Source organism: Rhinopithecus roxellana, chromosome 13, assembly GCF_007565055.1.
Source record: "Rhinopithecus roxellana isolate Shanxi Qingling chromosome 13, ASM756505v1, whole genome shotgun sequence".
NCBI lineage: Eukaryota > Metazoa > Chordata > Mammalia > Primates > Cercopithecidae > Rhinopithecus > Rhinopithecus roxellana.
The window spans coordinates 92,875,946-92,897,177 of record NC_044561.1 but is presented as its reverse complement, the minus strand read 5'-3'; the positions used below and the strand labels follow the sequence as shown (position 1 = coordinate 92,897,177).

General features: G+C 42.2%; 1 protein-coding gene across 4 annotated transcripts in view; it reads left to right on the top strand.

Annotated features, from left to right (window-relative positions):
- Positions 1 to 20,200, top strand: part of SLX4IP (SLX4 interacting protein) — a 204,467-nt gene extending 184,267 nt beyond the window's left edge. For all 4 annotated transcript variants that reach the window (XM_010355268.2, XM_030914527.1, XM_030914528.1 and 1 more), the window contains 2 exons: positions 13,833 to 13,933; positions 15,195 to 20,200. In XM_010355268.2, coding sequence (XP_010353570.1) covers positions 13,833 to 13,933; positions 15,195 to 15,915 — 822 coding nt within the window. In that variant the 3' untranslated portion in view covers positions 15,916 to 20,200. The remainder of the gene's footprint in view (positions 1 to 13,832; positions 13,934 to 15,194) is intronic.
- Positions 20,201 to 21,232: the final 1,032 nt, after the last annotated feature.

Here is a 21,232-nt window from a genome sequence, read left to right as displayed (position 1 = left end):
ATGAAATAAGTAGGCCGGGCGCGGTGGCTCAAGCCTGTAATCCCAGCACTTTGGGAGGCCGAGACGGGCGGATCATGAGGTCAGGAGATCGAGACCATCCTGGCTAACACAGTGAAACCTCGTCTCTACTAAAAATACAAAAAACTAGCCAGGCGAGGTGGCGGGCGCCTGTAGTCCCAGCTACTCGGGAGGCTGAGGCAGGAGAATGGCGTGAACCCGGGAGGCAGAGCTTGCAGTGAGCTGAGATCCGGCCACTGTACTCCAGCCCGGGCGACAGAGCCAGACTCCGTCTCAAAAAAAAAAAAAAAAAAAAAGAAAATGAAATAAGTAGTGGATGACTTTTCCAGGTTTTGCATGATCTATCATAGAGTTTAAAAAATTATTTTTCTTATTTCTGTTTTTTTTTTTTTTTTTTTTTTTTTTTGAGACACAGTTTCGCTCTGTCGCCCAGGCTGGAGTGCAATGGCACGATCTTGACCCACTGCAAGCTCCGCCTCCTGGGTTCAGGTCATTCTCCTGCCTCAGCCTCCCGAGTAGCTAGGACTACAGGCTCCCGCGACCATGCCCGGCTAATTTTTTGTGTTTTTAGTAAAGACGGGGGTTCCACTGTGTTAGCCAGGATGGTCTCGATCTCCTGACCTCGTGATCTGCCCGCCTCGGCCTCTAAAAGTGCTGGGATTACAGGCGTGAGCCACTGGGCCCAGCCTTTGTTTTTCTTATTTCGAAACAACGCTAGCGGTAAATTGCATGGAAGACATTAACAAGAGATTCCTGTAGCACTAGGGAAAGTTCACTGAGTAGAGAGAGGCTGTTTTCATATTTCACATTTTCTACAATGTTATGAACTTAGATTTTACCTAACAATTGATGACCAATATTGTACATATTCATTGTACAAAAGTTTTTAATCCAAATATATATAAAGAAAATAAAAATTAGCCACAACTCTGAACGCAAAGTCTCTGCTAATGATCTGGATGGTATCTCTTCATACATCATACTTAATAAACTGAGATCTGTGTGTATGTGTTTTAACTAGGACTCTATTTGTTAATTATGTGTTTCTGTCCATTTTTTTTTACTGATGATTTTGTATTTGACAAACTCTGCTACATGAAGGCTTCTTATCTAGTAAGGAAAGTAACTCTCAGTGAGTTTATCATTTTCCTTTCACTTGTATGTCAGTGCTATATGGTAGGATACATTGTTTATCCTGAGAATTGTGTTTTCTGTAATGATCTCTGCTTTTGATGATGTTGGTGTTAGGTTTTTCAAAATTAGATAAATATTTACTTATGTTTTCTTCTGATACTTTTTGGAACGTATTTTAGTTTATGATATGAGGTCCTTTTTATTCTGTGTAGTGACCAATATTATCCTAATTATGGTCTTTTGGTTTAAGGGACAGCCAAGCTCTGTCTGCCTCTGCCACACCGTCGGTGCACACCTGACAATGAGGCATCTGTAGGAAGTAGACTCTCCTTTGCCCCTTAGCAGCTGGATTTCGCCGATGCCACTAAGATATTTGGGTTCTCTGCCTTATGCTTCATTTAAGTTGTGGCCAAAATAGCCATCAAGGTTCTGCCGACCTGCATCAGCCACACAAGGCTAGTCCTCACTAGCATCATCTAAGCAGAAAGATTAGTGGGACATACTGCCAAGAGACAATATTTAAGCACTAAATAGAACACTTAAGTCACACTGTTGTTCAGTGTGAAAGAATTCTAATGGTGCTTGCCCCCTCCCAAGGCTGACTGCCCTGTCCTTTTCCAATCAGTTAAGGCGAAGGCTCAGGGTCAGAACATGTTCAACAGATAGCTAAGGAATAGATTAGGACCACACCCTCAGCAAGTGGCCTACGATGGGCTGTTGTCCTTGGATAGCTGCCATCCCCACCTGCCCTTATAGGGACTGGCAGAGGGATGACCCTCTGAAAATGCTGGTAGTGGGGGTGAAGATGTCCTCTGTTGGTTAGTTTTTCTAGACTAAGATGGAGAAAATAAGAAAAAAATATTTCTCAGGTGAGATCATTTTTTAAAAGATTGTCTTTTGCTTGTATATTACAGTAACCTGAGTTCTCTTTTGTTAATAGTGAAATTATTTTTGTTCTCTTTTCTTAATAATGAAATCTTCCCAAATGTTTAGCCAGCAGTATTTGTGAAAAAGATGGTTTGTGCCTCCTCCCACCACTGCCATCCCTGCAAGGGAACCTGCCCTTTACTGAAGTAGAATAGGATAGGTTAAATGAATGAGGATCGTTAGATAGGATAAGTTGGAATAGGATATATCTTAGTCCCCAATCCTTTATGATTTTTTGCTCATAGAGTGTCTTTGCATGTGCTGAGGCCCATAGTCTCCATTGATGATCCCTTTACATGATAGATTTGATTAGGAAAAATGTGGTGGGGAATAGAACAACTGGAAAAGGGATTTGAGTTAAAATGTAAAGAGCTGGCTTTGACCACTGCCTCTCCCCTTACTCACTGATGACCTTAGACAAGTAATCTGGCTTCGCGGGAGCACTAATCACCTAACTGGTTAAGCAAAGGTAAACATGATGCCTTCTGTACAGTGTTCTCAAGTTTTCCTAAAAAGCAAGTGAAATAATGAATATTAAAATGTCATAGAAAGTCTAAGGCACTATACAGTGTTAATTTTTATCAGCATCATTTCCTTTCTTCTCTGAAGAAGTCTTCATTTAAATGCAGTTAACACCTCATTAACAGACTGCTATACAATCTTCTCCTTCCTGCTTGAAAGGAGAAAAATACCTGACACTGTCCATCTGCTTATATTATTAATATTTTCCCAGGAAACTCGGCTCCCTAATTATTTTCTCCACTTGCCAGCTCAACAGCTATAAAAACTGAAGTACCAGAGAGTTAAGTGATAAACCCTCATTTAGCCAGCCAGTCAGTGGTGGGGAAAGAGACACACTAAAGGCAAAAACTTATGACCTTCAGTGGGAGCTCTGTTAACCAACATCCAGAGGAGGAAGAATAGGAGGAGGAGGAGCAGCAGCGACCACCCAGCTAAACACCTTCAATTTCCATTAGCTGCAGACTCACATTGAGATACGGCTTTGGAGGAAGGACCCAGTCACCTCTCTAAAGTACATAGGAATCAAGAGACAGCAGACTTCTCAGGCTTGAATTCCTAAAAGCACATCTTCATCAGAACACCCACAGTTATAGCACAGAGAGTTCATTAGTAAGCAGATGATTTAGAATTCAGTACTCATTTTCCCAAGGAAACAGTGTCATAACTGGGGATGAGGTTCCCAGACTAGTTCACAAAAGCTGTTACTATCATGAGCTCTGAGTCTTGGAAAGAGGAGGCCTTAGTATCTGTGTCCCAGGGAAATGGCAAGAGCTATTCCTTCCACATCCCTGGGCAGAAGGCCAGCTCAGAGCAGGATTTTGAAATGAGACAATCATCTGTGGTGTGTTCTCTCTAGCTCTTAGGCCCTTTTCCCATCAGTGCCCAGGACTGCTGTGGGCTCCCTTTTGGTTAGCCCTACTCCCTACGCAGCTGGACTTCATGTTTACCCACCTCTCTCCACCACATCCCTGTTCAGGCCCATGTGCTCAGTCAGGTGAGATGTTAGGAAAGACATTATCCTTCTTTCATCATCCCTAAAGAGGGCTGTCTGCCTTCCCTCAGGTGTTGGCACTTTTCAACTGCAAGCCTTTGTCAAAGAAGGCATTTTTTTTTAACAAGAAGACCTCCTAAAGTGGCCCAACTCTGCCTGGGGTAATTCCTATTATATTTTCTCTATTTTTTACAGATGTTTCCCTTCTACTTTTAAACTGGGGTTACTAGCCTATGATTCATGAATTCCTTAAAATTAAAAAAAAAAGTGTATTTTTTTTTTTCTGGTCAAAGTTAAATAGCTTCCATCCAATTCTCAGAACAGTTGATAAGCCTCACAATGTCAAGTGTTGGCCCACACCCATAAATTCTTCAAAATGTCCAAGTCTGTCACCAAGTTTGTCACTTGTTTGGCACCAGAGAGTCGAGTATAGAGTCTAAGGTTGGTCAGGATATATTTTTAGGTTCTTGAGGGTAGGTGAATGTAAACTGGAAAATCCCTGTGAAATGCATACTTCCTGCAAAATAACTTCCTTGATTATTTTTACCGATTTCATGTTTAGGGTGATACTGTTTGCAACCACTTGTGGGTGCTTCCCCAAGTCTGCACAAGAGCTTCATTGGCATCAATTCAGAAGAAAAGAAAACTTTTAAAAAATGATTTTAAAGAGAAAATGAGAGTATTCACTACTAACCCAAGTGGCAGCATTATCAGCAGCCCTGGCTCTACTTCCCCTTAGAGACTCGCCCTTTTCATGGGAAGGCAGAGAAGTGAAGTCCTCAGAGGACAGACTCAGGGCCAGACACGTGTGGAATGAAGGCTTACCCCTCACTGTGGGAACTGGGCAGATGGCTTGGCCACACGGAGCATCAATTTCCTCAAGTCTGAAATGGGGAAGGTCATGTCTGCTTCGTGCACATCTCATGCGGACTCACATACCAGGTGCCAGCCCCTGTGCCAAGTATTTTGCCTTTGGTCTCAGAACAAATGTCCATCATCATTGTCATCTTTAGAGAAAAACAGCTTCAGTCCCAGTGGAATTCATATGATGCCATTTTTCATTTCACCTCCTGTTTGCTTCAGTTCCCTTGAGTCAATACACACATACTTGTGTGTTTCCATCCTTTCTTTTAATTGTTCATTGTGACTGTCCCACCTGTTTTGCCCTTTTTACTTTGTTATTATCAAAAAATTTTAAAAGTATTATAAATGAAATTTAGGAAAGAGGGACTTCTCCCTCATTTTAAAGACAGGTGGCTTATGCGTGGCCATGTTGCCTTGTGGTCTGAGATTGTGGTCATTGTCATTCATGCTCTGTTTGGGCTGCTTTTCTGTAACTAACTGAGCCTTTCGTATGTGTCACATTTCACATTGCCGATGCTCCTGAAAATCATGTGGTGTCCACTAAAGTATGGTTGTAACGTTTCTTTTTGCCTTGTTATAAATTAAAATAGTTCCAGTTTCATACTTTGACGCTGTTATATGCCCCCCAAATAAGCTGATAATATATTATACTTTTAATCTGTTTTTATTGTTGGCAAAAGGTTTTAATTATTTGCAGAGGGCTGACGCATACAATAACCTATTCAGTGCAACAAACCTGAGAAGAGATTGTATCAGTCTTGAACCTTTTCATTTTCAAGAGACCGAAAGGTCAACTCAAAGCAGCTTAGCAAAAAAAGGGAAGGTTTTTGTCTCATGCCCCTGAAAAGTCCAGACTTTAGGTACAGCTTGATCAGAGACACAAAGAATATCGTTAAGTCTCCATTTCTCACCATCTTTGGCTCCAGATTCCACTGTGTTGGCTTCACTCTCTGCTTATGTGTGGTGGTTGATCCCGGCAGTCTCAGGTCTGTTTCCTTCCAGTGGGAGGAGGTGAGGCCTCTTGCCAGGACAGCTGTGGCTGATGCATCTGTTTGAGGCTTGTGAATTCAGTAGTTTGATTGGCCTGAGCCATAGGCTCATTTCTGGAGTCAGGTATGGAAACAAGATCTCTCGAAATGCATGAATATGTATGGAGGTTGAAGATGTGATTTTCCAGAACAAAATCTGAGCATTGCTTCCAGGAACTGAATGAGTATCCACTATAGAGGTATTATTATCATCTCTCTTTTTATAGATGAAGAAACTGGTGCTCAGAGAATATGTCAGCTGTCCAAATATCACAGTCAGGTAGTGACCAAGAGGTGACTGGAGCCAAAGTGCTCTTCTCTTTCTGTAAGTCCATATCTAACTATGATGGTAAATGATACTGCAGTCATTGGGCAAAGTGAAGACAGTACTACTGCACAGAGAGCAGGCTTCCTAGACTCATTTCTGCCCCTGACTATATGCATGGCCTCAGTTTTTGTGGGTCTCATTCTTCTCATCCATCACATAGTGACAATACCTGCCCTGATGAATACTCCTTGGGGCCCAGATGAGATGTTGGGGAAAGGACTTTGAGAATCACATGATTTCTTCATGAATACAAGGCACTCTTGCCTTCTCTCCAGCCCCATATGGTTTGTGAAGGCATCAGCTTTGAAAATGCGTTCAACACTCTCCAGTTTCCAAAGTTACTTCATACACCTCACAGCATTTAAATTTCCCAAACAATCCTGAAAGGTAGGTGAGAAACCAACCATCAAGGGGTTGAGAAGCTGGCCCTGGGACAAGTCAACAATGAACATGAGACCTTAGACTCCACTCCCTCTCACCTCTGTGCTGGGACTTGTGTGCCTGGAGCCTCTCCCTGATTCCATTAACTCTGGGTGTATCATTCTCAGCAGATGTGATTAGGAGGAATCGAAAAGCAGTAACATTTTGAATATGCCCTAAGAGTATGTTTTCTAATATTCTACTGTGAATTGCCTACTTTTAAAATCTTCTGGTTGGGTTATTAATTATTATTATTGAGATGGAGTTTCGCTTTTGTTGCCCATGCTGGAGTGCAGTGGCGTGATCTCGGCTCACCACAACCTCCGTCTCCCAGGTTCAAGCGATTCTCCTGCCTCCCGAGTAGCTGGGATCATAGGCATGCCCCTCCACTCCCAGCTAATTTTCGTGTTTTTAGTAGTGACAGGATTTCACCATGTTAGTCAGGCTGGTCTCGAACTCCTGACCTCAGGTGATCCACCCTCATTGGCCTCCCAAAGTGCTGGGATTACAGGCATGAGCCACCATCCCTGGCTAATTTTCGAGTTTTTAGTAGCGGCGGAGTTTCACCATGTTAGTCAGGCTGGTCTCGAACTCCTACCTCAGGTGATCCACCCACATTGGCCTCCCAAAGTGCTGGGATTACAGATGTGAGCCACCGCACCCGGCCATTAATTATTTTCATTTGGGGTTAAATGTAACAGAATCGGAAGAAACTCATGTACATAACCATGAGAAAAACAGATCCAACTCTCAAAAGATGAAGACTGAGAATTCATGAAGTCCTACCTTGAGAACAATTTTAATGACATTGAATAGCTTTTTTTCATCCCGTTATTGCCTCCACATGATGTTTTACAATCCTAAAAACAAGAGTTTGGTGGGATGGCTTCTGCCATATGCTTCCAGTATGGCTATGAAGGGTACCAGGAGGGTCATACGGGATGGGCCATGTGGTCAGGATGAGCTGGGATTGGCTGGTACACCCCAAGAACTCTTGGAGTGACAGTAGCCTAATGCCATGGCCCCAAAGATCTGCCCCCATAAACTCCAACCTCAACTAATATTATTGTCTTAGAGCCTTCAGCCAGTTGCTGGAGAGCTGGCTGCAAGTCATTCCCAACATAGGCCATGTTTGTCAGATGGGTAGTGGTGTTACCATCCCATGCTGTGTGTCCATGTCACACCAGTTTCTAGCCAGCAGCATCTGACCCTGGGGTGTGGTATTAATATCTGCCTCACCAAGCTGTATTGAGGATGACAGTGGTGGGTGCCCCCACTTCTCTGCTCCCCCTTACTGCAAAATTCTTCCAAAGTGATGTTGTCTAGACCTGTGCTGGCCAGTACTTGTAGCCACTGGCTACATTTGACTATGGAGTATTTAAAATATGACAAGTCAGAAATAATGTAATCTAAGTATAACGTGCACACCAGACTTCGCACACTTAGTATGTAAAACATCTGAATTTTTTTTACATTGATTACTTGTTATAATATTTTATATTATGTTAAATATATATTATTGAAATGTAATTTCACCTTTAAAAGTGTCCTTTTACTTTTTTAATGGGTCTGTAGAAAATTTCAAGTTGCTTGTACAGTTCATATTCTGTTTCTCCTTGGGAGTTCTGGTCTCCAGTCTGTCTCCATACTGGAGAAGTGCCAATGCAGCCACTTGCACTTCTCCCTTGACCCCATCTCAGGTAGGCTTGGATCCCAGCACTTCACCAAAAACAGCTTATGTCAAAGTCACCTTCCTTCCAGTGATTAGTTTTCACTCATAACCGGTCGGCAGTGTTCCAAACAGTTGTCACTTTCATTAGCATTTTGTTCTTCACTTCTGCGTCACTCCCTCTTGCCTCCATGTCACTCTCTCTTGCCTCCAGGAGCATTGTACTGTCTTGATTTTTCTCCTCCTCACTGGTGCTTCCCTCATAGTCTGTTTTCCTGAATCCTCCTCATGTTCTCAACTTCTTTTACTCATCTAAAATCATTTCCAAAATCTGACTGACTCTGAGGACTTTGTGTCTGCAGCTCAGACCTCCCTCTGCTGGAAACCTGTATCTTACCTGCCTGCTTAGCACCTCCATTTAGATATCCAGGAGGACTCTTACACTATCTTAGTCCATTAGTGTTGCTGTAACACAATGCCCGAGACTGGTAACTTATAAAGAACAGAAATTTATTATTATTCTCAAGGCTGAGAAGTCTAGGATCGAGTCACCAGCAGGTTGGGGTCTGGTGAGGGGCTAGTCTCTGCCTCCAAGATGATGTCTCATTGCTGTATGCTCCGGAAAGGAGGAGCAGTGTCCCCACAAGGTAGAAGGAAAGTAGTTCCAGCTCCTTCCTTCAAGCCTTTTATAAAGACACCTAATCCCATTCATGAGGGTGGAGCCCTCATGGCCTAATTACATCTTCAAGGCCCCACCTCTTAATACCATCACATTGGGGAAAAAAAAAAAAAAAAAAAAAAAATACCATCACATTGGCAGCACCTGAATTTTGGAGGGGACAGAATCATACCATAGCAACGCCTAAAACTGATTTCTTGGTCTTATGCCCCAAGCCTGACCCTAAATTTACTATGTTTTCTGCATTGGTAAAGGCCAACTTCCTTCATCCAGTTATTTAAACCAAAGATTGTGGAGTCACCAATGACTTTTCTTTCTCCCACTCTCTATATCCAGTCCATCAGCACATTTTTGTTGGGTCTCCCATCAAATTATATTTCCAGTCTAACCACTGCTCCCCAAAGAAGCAGGCTCTTCTCCAGGACCCATCGCCTCTGAATGAATCAATCATTGCCAAGGCCTCATCACTAGTCTTCCTCCTCGTAACCTTGTCCCTCTATAATGCCTCAGGTATTCCTTTTAAAATGTCAAGCCCCTTTTCTTCTAGGAAGCTTCCATGGGCGTATCATCTTCCTCACAATAAAACATGCCATCCTTACAAAAGTCACACAAGATCTGCCTTTTCACCACCAGTGCACACACACACCCCTCTTTCCTGCTTCCTGACCTCTTCCCCTGGTTTACTCTCCAGAGTCTGTACCTTCCAGGCATACTCTGTGTTCACTTGGTGTTCACTCTTCCCCCTGCCCAAAATGCTCTTCCCCATCTGCTCCTGTGGCTCACTCAGGTCTCAGTGTAAAGCCCACCTTGTTACCTACCACGGCCTTCCCTGACCGCCGTATCTAAAATAGCACCCCATGGCTCTTTAGATGTTTATTTCTCCTCATAACATCATCACCACCTGACACATGTTTATTTGTTTGTTTGTTGTCTTCTCTGTTGAGACAGGGGCTCTGTGAAAGCAAGGTCCTTTCCCTCAAGGGCCTCAAGCATTGCCAGGTACAGAGTTCAGTATTGCCTGATTGGATTATTCTGTGGGATTCTGCTCAGTTATCAATTCTGTGTGCCCTTAGGGCAGAAGTTCAGGAATTCTGCTGAGTATCAGAATCACTGAGGGGCTTGCCCAAAATATACATGCCCTGACGCTGCTTCCTAGAGATCCAAATTCTGGGGTGGAACCTAAAACATTTTTTAACACACTCCCCACATGATTTTGATGCATGGGATAAACGGACCACACTTTGCAAAAGGCTGTCTCATTGTACCAGTTTGTATTATCTGTTGCTCTGCCTTGCTGAGTATTGTGTTATGTATATTGGCAGTTTTTGAATCACCTTGGAACCTAAATATAGATGCCCTCGCCCCACCCCAGATCTCATGAATCAGAACTTCCAGGGAGGGGTCTTGGGAATCTCCATTTTCAAAAGACTCGTTCTGTGCCTCTGATGCAGCCAGTCTTCCCACTGGCCTGCAGGAGCCCCTCCTATGCTTTATAGACTCCATGAGGAGGTTGGAAGCTCAAGAGCAGGTGTTTTCTCTGCCATTTTAAGCCAACTTCTCTCCCTATCTCCCATTAATCCAACAGTGTTCTGTTCAAAACTAGTTTTTAGTGAGTCACTGTGGGGTGACTCCTTGGTTTATCCACAGTTTCAATGTGCTTTTGGGACTTAAACATTACCTGTTGCCCAGTATTTCTTTTTTCTTTTTCTTTCTTTTTTTTTTTTTAAAGACAAAGTCTTACTCTGTTACCTAAGCTGGAATGCAGTGCCACAGTCATGGCTTACTGCAGCCTTGATCTCCTGGGCTCAAGCGATCCTCCCACCTCAGCCTGCTCAATAGCTGGGACTATAAGTGCGCACCACCACGCCTGGCTAATTTTTTGTAGAGATGAGGTCTCACTCTGTTGCCTAGGCTGGTCTTGAACTCCTGAGCTCAAGCTATCCTCCCACCTTGGCCTCCCAAAGTGCTGGGATTACAAGCATGAACCACTGCACCCAGCCCAGTATTTCTAACTGCATCTCAAATCAGCCTGTTCTCTGATTAGAGGCAAGAAGGATATCTTAGTCACCTAGCTCATCCTGGTGGGGACTCTCTTTGCAGTCCTTTCTATCCTGGAATTTAAAATGTGTTTCCCAGGTCAGCCCATACAGGAATACGGTAATATCACCCATCATCATACTCAAACATTCATCTGTTCAGCCTTCCCCTTGGTTCTGTACTGGGACATGTGTGTTCACTGTCTTCATCCTTGGGGTGGTGGTCTCCAGAATACCCCCAAAGATGGAGAAAAGTCCTGATCCCTTGCCCTGTGGCCTGCATAGGCTGCTTAGGTTGTTTGAAGGAGGGTATCTCCCTAGAGGCCAGGGCTTTGCCCTATTTCTGTTTGGTTTTGCCCTGGAACTATGTACTGACATTCTTTATAGAGAGAAACTTTTGAATCAAAACTCTTCAAAGTATAACCTAAAAGTAAAACAAAATAGGAGGTAGGGTGGGGATGAGGCAGATGACTGGGAAGGAGTATACCAAGGAATGATATTTGTGGAATATCTGAGTCCATGGGGACTCAGAATGTCCTCATTCTGGACTTTGGATGACCAACTCTTTGGTAGTCTCTTTGAATATGTTGGGTTTATCTTCATTCTTTACAAGAGCTGATGGGATAATTATTCATGGCAGAATCTGAAAAGTAGTAGGGTCATCCTGTAAGCCCAGAAGGCACTTGTAACCCCTCTTAGCACACATTATATATCTGCATCTTGGCGTTGTGCCTCCGGATAAGCCTCAGATTGCATTTTGATGCCAGATGTGAGAAGCCATTAGTAATCAGGACGACTCCCTTTAGGAAATCCTGTTCCCAGGTGATAGCTGCTTCCTAAGGAATACTTGTTTGGGGGCTGGGGAGAGTGGCACCGGAGGCTTTGATTTAGAGACAAAGGGGAGTGAATTGACCCTAGAATTGTTAGAGTAAGAGATTTCTAATGAGACCTGACAGCTCAGGGGCTGAAGAGGGAGTCTAATCTTTTTTTTCCTGCCCACCCAGTCTTCATACAAATGTAAATATGCCTCCTTCAACAAATTGCCAAATGTGGTTTTAATTTGTAAGCAGGAGACCCCGCCTTGCCTTTCTCTTTCTTTTTCTTTTCTCTCTTTTTTTTTTTTTTTTTTTTTTTTTTATGAAAACTAAGTCACAGATTTTACACTTTTTGAACAGGACATTTCCTCCTGTCACTCTGTCACCTTTTCTGTTGTCCCATTTCTTCCAAGGACATTTTCCCTCATTGTTGTCAGAGGAATTTGGGATGAGAGCCGACTGCTCTGCTTCTTAAAGGAGTTTTTGAAGTTCCCATAGGAAATGCATAGTGCTCTTTAAACTGAATTTTTAAAATAAATAAATAAAGGCAGTGATTGAATTTAATATGAGATTTGAAGAGAGTGTCACTATCGCAGCATAATACTTTATGTGGCATATGCAGTATTCATTGTTGTTATTTATGACCCTGTCTGCCTTGCATTGTGGATTTCTTCCAGCCTTGGGGAATTTACATCATTCCTAATAGCAAAAGGCTTTCTGGTTCCCACAGAGTTGTTCAAAGCCTGACTCATGCTCCTTATGTTAATTGTTCAGCTCTGAAAATACAGCACTTACAGGGTGTGGTTGTAAGGGGAGAATCTACTGTACTTATAGGGCATGTTTAGAAGTGTTTCACACGTAAATCTCGATTCCTCTCTCTCTCTCTCTCTCTCTCTCTCTCTCTCATTTGAATTTTAAGATGTCACTCATTTTGGCCAACTAGTAAGTCTTAGAAAAAAAAAAAAAGGGGGAATATAATCCAATAAAACATAGAATATTCTGTTCATTAGCTTAAAACTCACTTGGGTTATAACCAGATATGACTTTGAGTGACACTGGCCCAGGTCTGAGATGGATAGGCACAACTGAAGAGCATGAAGAGCCCATCCTCAGTGGTGCAGGGCAGTGATTAGGCAAAGCACATCCCCTCAGCCTGTAGGATAACCAGGCATGGTACTCATGGCTGCCACCCACCAGGTGCTCTGGGGCTGTCACTGCTAATTCCAGTGTAGGTCTAAAGCAAGGACCTACTGACACTTTACTAAAGCTGTTTCTGGTGGTAGCAACATTTTTTTGGAATTCGATGGGGAAGAATACTTAGTGTCTCAGAAAATGAGAGGAGTTAACCCTCGTCTGGATTATGTACTTGATAACCAAAAGGAGCAGAGATTCCAAAACTATGAAATGGGTTAATGTTGGCAAGGTAGGTAGGCTTTTACATTTTCTAATTACCTCCTTATGATGCTTCCATGGGAACACAAAAGGCTAGATAGACAGAAAATCTATGCATTATATAAAACCAGAGTGGTGGTTAGTATAAGGAAAAAAGTCCTGAATTTTTTAGTAGCCAAGAATCACAAACTCCAGTTTTCAAAATACCAATATTAAAAGATTTGACTTTTGCTGTGGTCTTGGGTGTTACAACATTTTTTTTTTTTTTAGACGGAGTCTCACCCTGTCACCCAGGCTGGAGTGCAGTGGCGCCATCTCAGCTCACTGCAAGCTCCGCCTTCTGGGTTCATGCCATTCTCCTGCCTCAGCCTCCTGAGTAGCTGGGACTACAGGTGCCCACCACCACGCCTGGATAATTTTTTTTGTATTTTTAGTAGAGACGGGGTTTCACCATGTTAGCCAGGATGGTCTCAATCTCCTGACCTCGTGATCCACCCTCCTTGGCCTCCCAAAGTGCTGGGATAACAGGCCTGAGCCACCACGCCCGGCCACAAAATATTCTTTATTTTTGCAGATAGAGAAAATATGAGGAATTCTTAGGATGGTAAGGGTGTAGACCACTGTGTCACCAGGTCTTGCTGGAAGAACAGAGCTCACAGGCACGCTGCCCCGCACAGTAGGATTCTGGGGCTTTTGTCACAGCCTGAGCCTCACAGTTACCAGATATTGGCCAAGACTTCCCAGATGGTTTAGAATCAGCATTCTTTGCCTTACAGTTTTGTATGTTTATGGCACATATTAATGTTTGAAATGTGGACTGGGAGTCTAAAAGAAGTTACAATTAACCATAAAGTTCTAGGTATAAAAGGTTAAAATAGCTTACCACTGAGCAGTTTCATTCAGTCTTTACAAAAATAAATGTGTTCATTGGGGCATTCAGAGTGTAACTGTTTTCTCTCATGTTCAGCTAATAGATTTCTGGTTGAACCTTTGTTATCTTTTGGAGTAGACAGAAAGAGTTCTCCATGGAGTGTCTGATTACTTTGCTGAGTGTGCAGAGAGTTCACTTCCTCCCAGTGCAAAGCTCCGGAGAAATGCTCTGAAAGAAATGTAGGTGCAACGTGTTTCCTTTTTCTCATTTTTGACTGCCTCTATGTATGGATAGATAACATGAAGTCCAGAATGAAACAGAGTGCCTGGAACTGAAGCACAAACTCCCCTCCATCATGTACTTGCTCTCCCCTCCCTCCTGACTCTCTTGCTTTCTGGACAATAGGAATAGAGTCCTTGCTTCACAGGTGTGTTGCAAGGAGTAATTAATGACACGTTCTTTGAAGATGAAAAGCACCTGTTGGTGGTGTGTTTCATACCACTTTCAGAGGGACTACAGACAGATCTAAAAAATACATTCCTTTCCTAAGATCCTTGTTCCGACTTTAATATAATTACAATAATCCTCATGCTCCTGGTGTCAACAGTAAGAACATGAATATTATATGTATTTGTTTTCACACTGAAGCTAGCCAAAATAAATATTTCAGCTTTCAATGTTTTGGTGGTTGAGGAAATTTCTTGCCATTCACAAACCTGTAAATATATGCTGAAGTTAAGATCTGTAGTCTCTAATTCTCCCTGTGCAACTTCTATCCCGCCCCTCAAAGTTCATTTTATCATCAGAGTGAAGTTACATTGTCTGTTGTGCATGCCGTTAGAAGCAAAGGGCTTATATACAGCTATATCGACACTCTTTTGTCTTCCACGGTTGCATTTTATTGCCCTTCATGCTGGCTATCTGGAATTTCTTCCAGGACATTTCAAATTATATTAACTAAGTCCTACTCTCATTTGTTGATCAAGTTTGATCAACAAACATGACACCAGCTAAGTGGTGGTTGTATTTGGGTAACATCTTGAAATAGCCTGAGAGAAATTCCAGGAGATTATTCTTTACTCGAGTACAAGTAGAAATTGTGTGTATGTGTACATTCGTGTTCATAGAGCCTGAGTCTACTCCTGAAAAAAAAAAAAAAAAAAAAAAATCAGCATATAAGCAGTACTGACCCTTAACATCGGAAATGAATACCTGTTTGCCTTAGTTAAAATGTGAACACCATCATAAATCCATTTTTAACCCAATGATTGATAAGCAGGTATATCCTAGTATAATGGAAAATGTGAAGGTTTTTGCTTGATTCCATCTGCATTTAAACATACACTTGTGGTGGGGGGTGTTTCCAGATTTGCTGGGGAGGCAAGAAGGCAGGTAGTGCCTGCCTCCTTTTCCAGGTGTAGGAAATGTGGTAGAGGGAATTTGGAGGAAACTGTGCCGTGACAGCTTCACAAACCATAAAATCATTTTTGTTTGTTTCAGTGTGAAAAGAACTGAAACAAAAAGCAGCGTTACGAGCAAATCACAGACCAGAAGAGACACTGTAGAAACATCTAGTGACTCAGTGATTGCAGAGATAGCAAGGAGGAGGAATGATGGTCAGGCTTCCTCCAGTCCTGCATCAGAATCCACGGGACAAGCAAAGGATTACATAAAGGCAGCTGAGAGCCACTGGGGGCTTCCTGTTCAAAAGCTGGAAAAAGTTAATCAGACCCAGCCAGAAGTCACTAGTGGCCAGCAAAAACCTCATCCTGGGGAGCGGTTAAAGACAGGGCTTCTAAGTGGGAGCTCTGTCTGTAGCTGTGAGTCAGCATCACCAGGTCCAAAACAAAGTCCACGAGTGGCCAAAACCCAACAGAAACGCAGGAACTGCAGCTCTGCGGAAGACTTCGACCACCGCAAGAGAGTTTCTCTTGGAAGTGATCGATTAGTCCCAAGAGAAATAATAGTGGAAAAAAGCAAAGCTGTCAGGGTTTTGCCAGCTTCAGAGTTGTCAGATCCAGGGTTACTTTTGAAACAAAATTTGGCAAAAACCACGTCTAAGGAAGAGTTGCATGTTTTGGAAAGTCTCTCCTCCAGACATCTTATGAAAAATAACCCAGGGCAGGCACAGCAAACCGGCTCAGCCACAAACACTGAAAGATTATCTACAATTCAGAACAGCCCAACCAAGAAAAGAAAGAAATACGAAAGAGTCCATTAACACCGAAGAGGATTGTACCGTTGGAGTTGAAGACATAGTGGCCAAACCTGTGACAAAACAGCTGCGTGTATAGATGCCGGGATTTTAGAGGAATTGATTAGAATGATTACATAGGAAGTGTGTTATCTGTGTTATGGCTATGGTCTGTTTTCAAAGCATTTCAAACCAGGAGGCTATATGCTTGTTCTAACAGCGTTGCTTCTTTATCATTGTATTTTATGACTGTCTTCAGATAATTAGTATAATGACAAAGAGCCACCCCCTTGTCAGGGAGGAGACTGTGCAAGGACTGCATGAAGAAACTGATCACGAGCCCCTTCTTGGCACATCACTGTGCAGAGCACACAATGGACCATGCAAAGACAGTGCCACTCACCTCCAGGGGTACAATCCATCCTCCTGCTCCTCAGCCTGAGTAGGAGGGCAGTGGAGCAACAGGCTAGTGGTTCTTAGCGTGTGGTCCTGGGACCAGCTTCGCTGTCTGGAAATGTGCTACAAATGTGGTTATTGGGCCCTGCCCCATGCTGAGTAAGTACCTTTGGGTGATTCTGAAACATGCTTGAGTTTGAGAACCACTGGACTAATGGAACGCTCCCTCCAGTGCTTCCTCCAGCCTGGCTGCCATGGCCTCCAGCTCACCAGTTGGGGCCAGATGTGCACATGCATGCCCTCGGACTCCCTCAAACTTGTAAAACGCTTGGGTTTGGTGTATGGGCCACTCTCTTCCCGAGTTCTACAGTATGGTAGCCATGGCATCCACGAAAGTGTTACTTACCCTTATAATTGTTAAAGTTGATGGGCGATTCTGCCCAACTTTAGGGAAGACATCAGAGAGGCTCGTTGTTGCCTGTAGCTCAAGCATGTCCCAGTCCCTGCTCTTGCGCCCACCTCCAGGATTTTGGTTTGGGGCAGACTAGAACCTAACGGGAACTCAGTGACCAGTTTCCAGTTTCTCAGTTGGAAAGCTTCACAGGCAGTTCAAATTTCAAGACAGAGCCTTCCCTTTACAATGTCACCCACTGTCTCCAGTGGGCTTGCTGAAATGTCACATAGTGAATTATAGCAATGACTTATTTTGGATGGACACCTGCTAAAAATTTCCAATAACCGAATTTCATTCTAAAATAGGAAAGAAACAATATTCAAGGTCCATTCATTCAATACATCTTTTTTTTCTGTTCAACATGGGGTGGTCCTTTGAAATAGCACCTTCCCTAAGTAATAAGGAAAACCAAGTATATTCCTAAAGTGTTGAAGTTAGCAGAAAAATCAGCTAGAAAAGCCCAACAAAGTGAAGAGAATACAGAAACAGGCATAGTGTAGGTTCATGCTTGAGATGGATTAGTGGTTTATTCCATCCCTTTCTGTCCTTCCCCACTTGTTGAGACTCAGTAAGACTCACAAAGCAGCAGCCATATTTCATGGCACCATTTTGGATCATGAAATTCCATCTTGGTCACCAAGCCTGACTGTGGTGGTAGATACTGTTACTTTGATGTTCCAAACCCTGCCTAGAAACCTGTTCCTGTCCCATGATCCCAGCCTAACCAACACTACTTGAAACGGCCCTGCCTGCTGGTGTCCTATCCTCTTCCCTCTTGGCTTTTTTCCTACTCCCAGCGGAACCCAGTCAAGGGATTCTGTAGAAAAGGGAGCCCAACAGAATACTAGCTTCAATGGAGCTGACTCTGCTTATACAATAGGGTTGGGCTGCACAGAGTTGAAACCCCCTGAGTACTGGGTAGAATGTGTATTTCCATGGCCCACCGTAGGCTGCTCTCTTAGAGCAGACAGTATTCTAGGTGTGCTCTTTATTGAACACAGGACCACAGTGTGTCATTGAATCTTCTTAAACAGAAGCAATTAGAATGATTTATATATAGGGAGGGTGCAAGTAATAAATAACCCAGGGGATAGACCAAGAAGCAGCTCTCTGGAAAAGAGTCTGGAATTAAAAAGACAGCTGTACTAGAACAATAGCCACTGCCTGCTCCAGAACTAGGGGGGAGATATTTGAGCTGGAGCTGCCAGAGAAAATTTCTATTGAGAAGTTTTTATTTGTTTGTTTTGTTGTATTTTGTTGTTGTTGTTGTTGTTGTTTTCTTCTAATCTTTCTCTGAAGTATCACTCTGGTATTGAGAAATTTTTATTTCATTAGCTAACCTGGGCTTGGTGGTTAAGGCTGATACTTGTACTTAGAATGATTATCTGTCAAGAAAAGTCTTGACTTTAGAGTTTGTTATATTTGGGGATATAACAATTACTGTGATCTAAGAGAGAAAATAGCACCTCTGGTTGTAGATAGCTGTGGTTTTCCTCACAGCCCTCACATCCCTTCATGTAAAAGGGATTTTAACAGGATTTACAGAGGGAATGGCTCTCAGTTCCCACACTGTGACATGTGCTTGAGGAATTTTGCCTTTAAGCATTTTTCTTGCACATGGTTTAAACACCCCTGGATCTCTTGTTATTTGAGTGGTTGCGTGGTTCTTTGGATATTTGGAAGTACAAAGGGGTAAATGGATGCCAGAGGTTTTTTGTTGTTGTGGTTTATTAGGTAGGATATGAAGAGTTCTCACTGTTGGGAATGGTATGTGTTTTGACATTCTTAATGATCTTCATAATTTGGCATCTGAAAGTCTGAAACAGTGTCAGTATTCTTCATCAAAAAGAACAAGTTCTTCAACCACTTACCTAGTACCCCAAATTATATTCAAGTCCCTGTGACTCCAATGCTTGGAGAAGTCATTCATCTGATTCAATTAATGTTACAACTTTGAATTTCCTACTTTCTCAGCGGCATGGATTCTAAGCCACTTCCATGTGCTTTCAGGTGGCATCTTAATAGATTGGTGTTGAGGTTATTTTAATGTCCATAAACAAGAAAGGTCTGGAAACAATCTGTATTATTTTTCTTTCACATTTTCTTATCTTTGCCACTGGAGGTTAACTGTCATCCAGATATGAATATAAATTGTGAAATGTAAAGAAGCAAACATTTGGGGGTAGGGGAGTAAGTGCTGCAGTTCTTTTGTTCACTGATTTTAATACTATAGAAGTGTAATTCATTTTATAAAAAGCAAGAATCATAAAAAACCTCTGTAAATTGATTTATAGAGAATATAGCTTATGTCCGAAGTATCTCAAGATATATCTTGGGGACCACAATGCGATCACAGTGTTAATTGTTTGCTGTTGGTGTCATGGTTGGATTTTAGCATGGATTGTTATGCGTATCAGTGGCCTTTGATTTCAGAAAGAGCTTGTCGAGGGCAGAACACATAAGGAAAGGAAACCTCTGCTCAAGAGAATGGCCTGGGATCACAATGTCGCCATTCCCAATTTCCTTGAATTCCTTCTTGGCAGGCCCTACTGTAATATTTCCACAAAACTGTAATGAGTGGCCCTTCTTTGGAGGTAACAGATGCCTTTCCTAAGAACTCAAAATTCTCTTCAGCATGCTGTGACTCGAATATGGAAATCATTTTAATTTCTTCTTTTCTCTTATGAGGAAATTTCCATGCTTGGTTTGTCAAGACAAGAGAGTTCATTCCTTATTATTGAAACATTAATGAATTGAAACACGTTGAAGCAAGTAAAAAATCAAAATTAGGTTGGTTTATCTTAAATAGTTAAAAGTCTTCCTTAGTACAAAATAAATTAAGCGTTGTAAAATGAAGTTAATTCAGGTAATTACTCAGTACAGTAATATATATCATTGGTATTGCAATTTAAGGGTATAATTAAATTCTCAGAAATCTGCAGGACTTCCTCTAATTTGGTTTCTATATTTATGTAACAAGACAGGGAACAAATATGTGTCAATGTGCAGCTTAACAGAGGGGACTTGAATGGATAAAATTATCTTTAATTATCTAGAGCTACCCAGTACTGGGCTTGAATTTAATCATATTCACATGTTTCCTTTGGCAGCATAATATTACCATACACCATATTACCTTATAATTGCCATTACAATTCCTTATCAAAGATGTTAATTCTTTGCTTGAGCAAAAAATCAGTAAACCATGTGTCTGGCCCTAAAGTATTTGATCAGGGAACAGAAGGTGTGAATTGGACAGATCCCCCTAATAACTTTCTTCAATCAAGTTAAAAAACCAAACAGCTATGTAAGTCACCAGGAGAGCTCTTTTTCCCTTATCTTCTCATTTGTTTTGCTTTAAACTGTTTAAATAGTTCAAATGGTTGTGCATGCCTAGGGGATGAAACTTACGTAGTAGAAACATACTGCTTTATGAATAAAGAGTAAAATTGTTTTTAAAAATTAGTGTGTATCACTTCTGTTCTTCAAAAATAAGTGAATTAACCCCAAGAAATACATATTCAAAATGCCCTTTTCTAGACAACTATTTTAAATTATGCTCTATTTATAAGAAGTGTTTGTGTTTTCTTTGTTGAAATAATTCTGCAGTTTTGAATACTATGTAAAATAATCAGAGGAGCTTTCCATTTAACCACTGGCCTTCAGGATGTAGGTATTGAAAACCCAGCATGAAGCCTTTGGATTAAATTGACCCATCAGTTATTGGGGTGCACCTTACAGTGTGGACTTGCTCCCAGTTCTGCTCCCAGCTATGAGCTAAGATAGACGTCTTTGGCAGGATTAAACTATGGCACTTTGATTCCTTTCCAAGGATCTTGACATTCCCCAAGTGGATTCATTTGTATTTTCCAAGTGAATCTAATCTTTACTCAGAACTGATAAAGTGCTGGGCTGACTGTCTTCACTGCCTTTTATTTCAGTACTGCAGGTTTCTCTAGTTTTGTACGTAACTTTTCAGAAGGAGTTCAGTCAGGTTGGAAGAATACATTTGAATAGCTGTGCGTGCAATGCTGAGAACCTCTGCAGTCGATGAGGCGTAGCTCATTTCTTCTTAGTGTTTTGGTCATGGTGGCCCGCCATCTGGCCTAACGCACAGGAAAGACGCCCTGCCCTGGACGTGGGGGCTGGGCCTGGGATCTGGGGACTGCCTGACAGCATGGGGCTGGCTGCAAGCTGCAATCCTTGGGTCCAGGCTGCTGCTTTGCCACTAGTTGGTTTTATATGTTTTGGTACAAGTCATGTAACTGCCCAGGCCTCAGTTTCTTCATCTGTCAAATAAAATTATCTCTAATATTTTAAGTGCCAAACATAGCTTTTAGTGCATCGGGATGAACATTCCCCTCCCATGTATTAATGTCTCCATCTGTTTGAAAATGGTTCCCTACACTGGCCACCTACTGGGGTCACCTGGGTAGCTCCTAGTTCAGTCAGAATCCCTGAGGTTTGGCCTGGGCGTTGGTATTTTTAAAGCTC